Below are 2116 nucleotides of genomic sequence, written 5' to 3'. Positions count from 1 at the left end.
GCCCAGCGCGGGCCTCGGAGCCCCTGCCGCACAGCTGGGAGCCACGGCCGCGGCGCCCGGGTTCCTGCCTTGCGGGCCCCTCCCCGTTGTCCCCCTGGCGCCTGGAATCGGGGCTGTCCACCCTCTCCTGAACTCCGAGCCTTTCACCCTCCCACGTAGGTCACCTCCCACTCTCCTGGGGACAGGTCTGCTAGCGCCGGGCCGCCCTTCCTTACCCTGCCTGCACTGCGGAGCCCGACTACAGACTTGATGTCAAAACCTTGGACTTTCCTCCGCCCGCCGACCAATGGGCCTACTTGTAATTAAATGTGTGTTCTTATTTTATATAATGGTAGGCAGTTTTATTTTCCTGGAAAAAAATACAGACCAAAAAATAAAAAAAGAACAAGAGTCATATTAGCGGAATGGTCGAGAAAGGAGCCAGGGACATAGTTTTCCTGCCGGGAGATCACTGTAAGTGACACCTGGAGGCTGAAAAGTTTCCCAGGAGAGTAGAGACTTTACCCGGGCTCGGTCACGCGCTCACTGGACAGATTCCACTCTGCGTGCTTGCCTCGGTTTCCTCATTTGTGAGGTGGGATATACAGACCAGATTAATTGCTAGGATTCTTGTCACCCTAACGCCTCATGCTTGAGAAAGTAGTCTCTGCCTGTGCCTTTCCTTTTTCTAGGTTCTGTGTGAAATGGGAGGAATCTTACAAAGATGCAAGCTGTTTAAACAGACAGGGTAGAATGATCTGGATAGAATTTGTTTTGGGGAAGGAATACTTTATTTTTACAGGATGAATTAAAATGAGTTACAATCCACTTTCATAAAAAAGCAAGTTTTAACCAAGCATAATGCTCCATCCCTATAATTCAAGCTCTAGGGAGGCTGAGGCAGGAGGAGCCCAAATTCCAGGCCAGCCTGGGCAATTTAGTGAGACCTCTTCTCAAAGTAAAAAGGGCTAAGAATGCAGCTCAGTGAAAAGGCCCTGGGTTCGATCCTCAGTACCACAAACAAAACAAAACAAGCCCCCACCCCCTCAAAGTGCGAGAGAACAGGAGAATCAGGATCAGACCTGCCTCTCCTTTTAGTTTGGAGAAACATGTAGGCTTTGTTCCTCTCTTCCCCTCTTTCCGCTGGAGCGCGCAGCTCAGCAGAGCCGCTGCCAGGACCCTGCTCTCCGCGGCTGTGCACGCAGCCGGCCTCCGGGAGGTGCTGAGCGGAGGACGTGTCTGAGCAGTGCCCCAGCCAGCCGCCAGGAAGCTACTCACCGGAGGGCGCTTCCAGACGAACTGGATCGGGAACTTCTGGCTGTAAAAGAGAGAGGTCTCATCCGGTGGGAACTCGGGGTCCACATAAAGAACTTTCTTTTCTAGACATTTCTTGTGAAGCTGCTCAAACGTCTTCTCTTTCACTCCGATGATAGGAAAGTTGCGGCTGATGATGGCTGAATAGATGCCACCTGGGTGTCCGCCCCCAGCCCCCGTTGTCGTTCCCTGGGCTGGGTGGGGGACTGGCCCTGGGGACCTGGGCTCGGCTGCTGTCCTCGGGGCCACAGACGCGCTCACCACAGTTGGCATGGCGGGCAGCGTTTGAAAGGAAGAGGTTTTAAAGAAAACAAGATACAGCTACCTTTAAGGAAGGGCCGCAAGTGCAGAGGGGAAGTTGGAGTGAGTTTGTCATCTGAGAGAAAAATGTCCACCTCTGATTCCAAACTGAAAGTCCGTCAGAAGGTCCCCCGGCTTAATGTCCAGCTTGAAAAACCAAGCTTCAATCCTGGAGCCATAAGATCCCCCAAGAAACGAAGACAACAGGATTTCTGAGCGCTTTGTACCTGGGGGCTCCTACCAGCTGCACTCATGCCAGAGGGAGAGGGAGAGAGTGTGAGGGTTGTGTTTCAGTAGCCTAAAGAAGCTTGAGCCAGGAAAACTAAAAATAGATGTGAAGAAAGATTGTGAGCCCAGGAGAGAGGCTTGCACACAGGAGACTGCGTGGAGGGAGAGGAGGACCCGGCTGCAGACGCCCCTGCGCTGCCAGTGCCGTCAGTGTGGCCAGGAAGTGAGAGGGGAATAGCTGAGTAAGGCGGACAGTGGAAGCTACACGGAGCCATTCATTGGGCCACCAAATTAA

General features: G+C 53.1%; 1 protein-coding gene and 1 long non-coding RNA gene across 7 annotated transcripts in view; one reads left to right on the top strand and one right to left on the bottom strand.

The window, feature by feature from the left end:
• LOC106148135 overlaps nucleotides 1-324 on the top strand; it is an 818-nt gene extending 494 nt beyond the window's left edge. Inside the window, exon 2 of the long non-coding RNA XR_001233303.1 lies at nucleotides 160-324. This is a non-coding gene — a long non-coding RNA (uncharacterized LOC106148135). The remainder of the gene's footprint in view (nucleotides 1-159) is intronic.
• Capn3 (calpain 3) overlaps nucleotides 1-2036 on the bottom strand; it is a 50621-nt gene extending 48585 nt beyond the window's left edge. For 2 of the 6 annotated variants that reach the window (XM_005381338.2, XM_005381339.2), the window contains exon 1: nucleotides 1258-2030. In XM_005381338.2, the coding sequence (XP_005381395.1) occupies nucleotides 1258-1566 (309 nt within the window). In that variant the 5' untranslated portion in view covers nucleotides 1567-2030. Of the gene's footprint in view, nucleotides 1-1257 lie in introns of all 6 variants that reach the window. The other 4 variants (XM_013512463.1, XM_013512462.1, XM_005381335.2 and 1 more) reach the window with 4 other exon arrangements.
• Nucleotides 2037-2116: the final 80 nt, after the last annotated feature.

Source organism: Chinchilla lanigera, unplaced genomic scaffold (assembly GCF_000276665.1).
Source record: "Chinchilla lanigera isolate Chin_1 unplaced genomic scaffold, ChiLan1.0 scaffold00015, whole genome shotgun sequence".
Lineage (NCBI taxonomy): Eukaryota > Metazoa > Chordata > Mammalia > Rodentia > Chinchillidae > Chinchilla > Chinchilla lanigera.
This window is presented reverse-complemented; position numbering and strand designations above follow the sequence as displayed.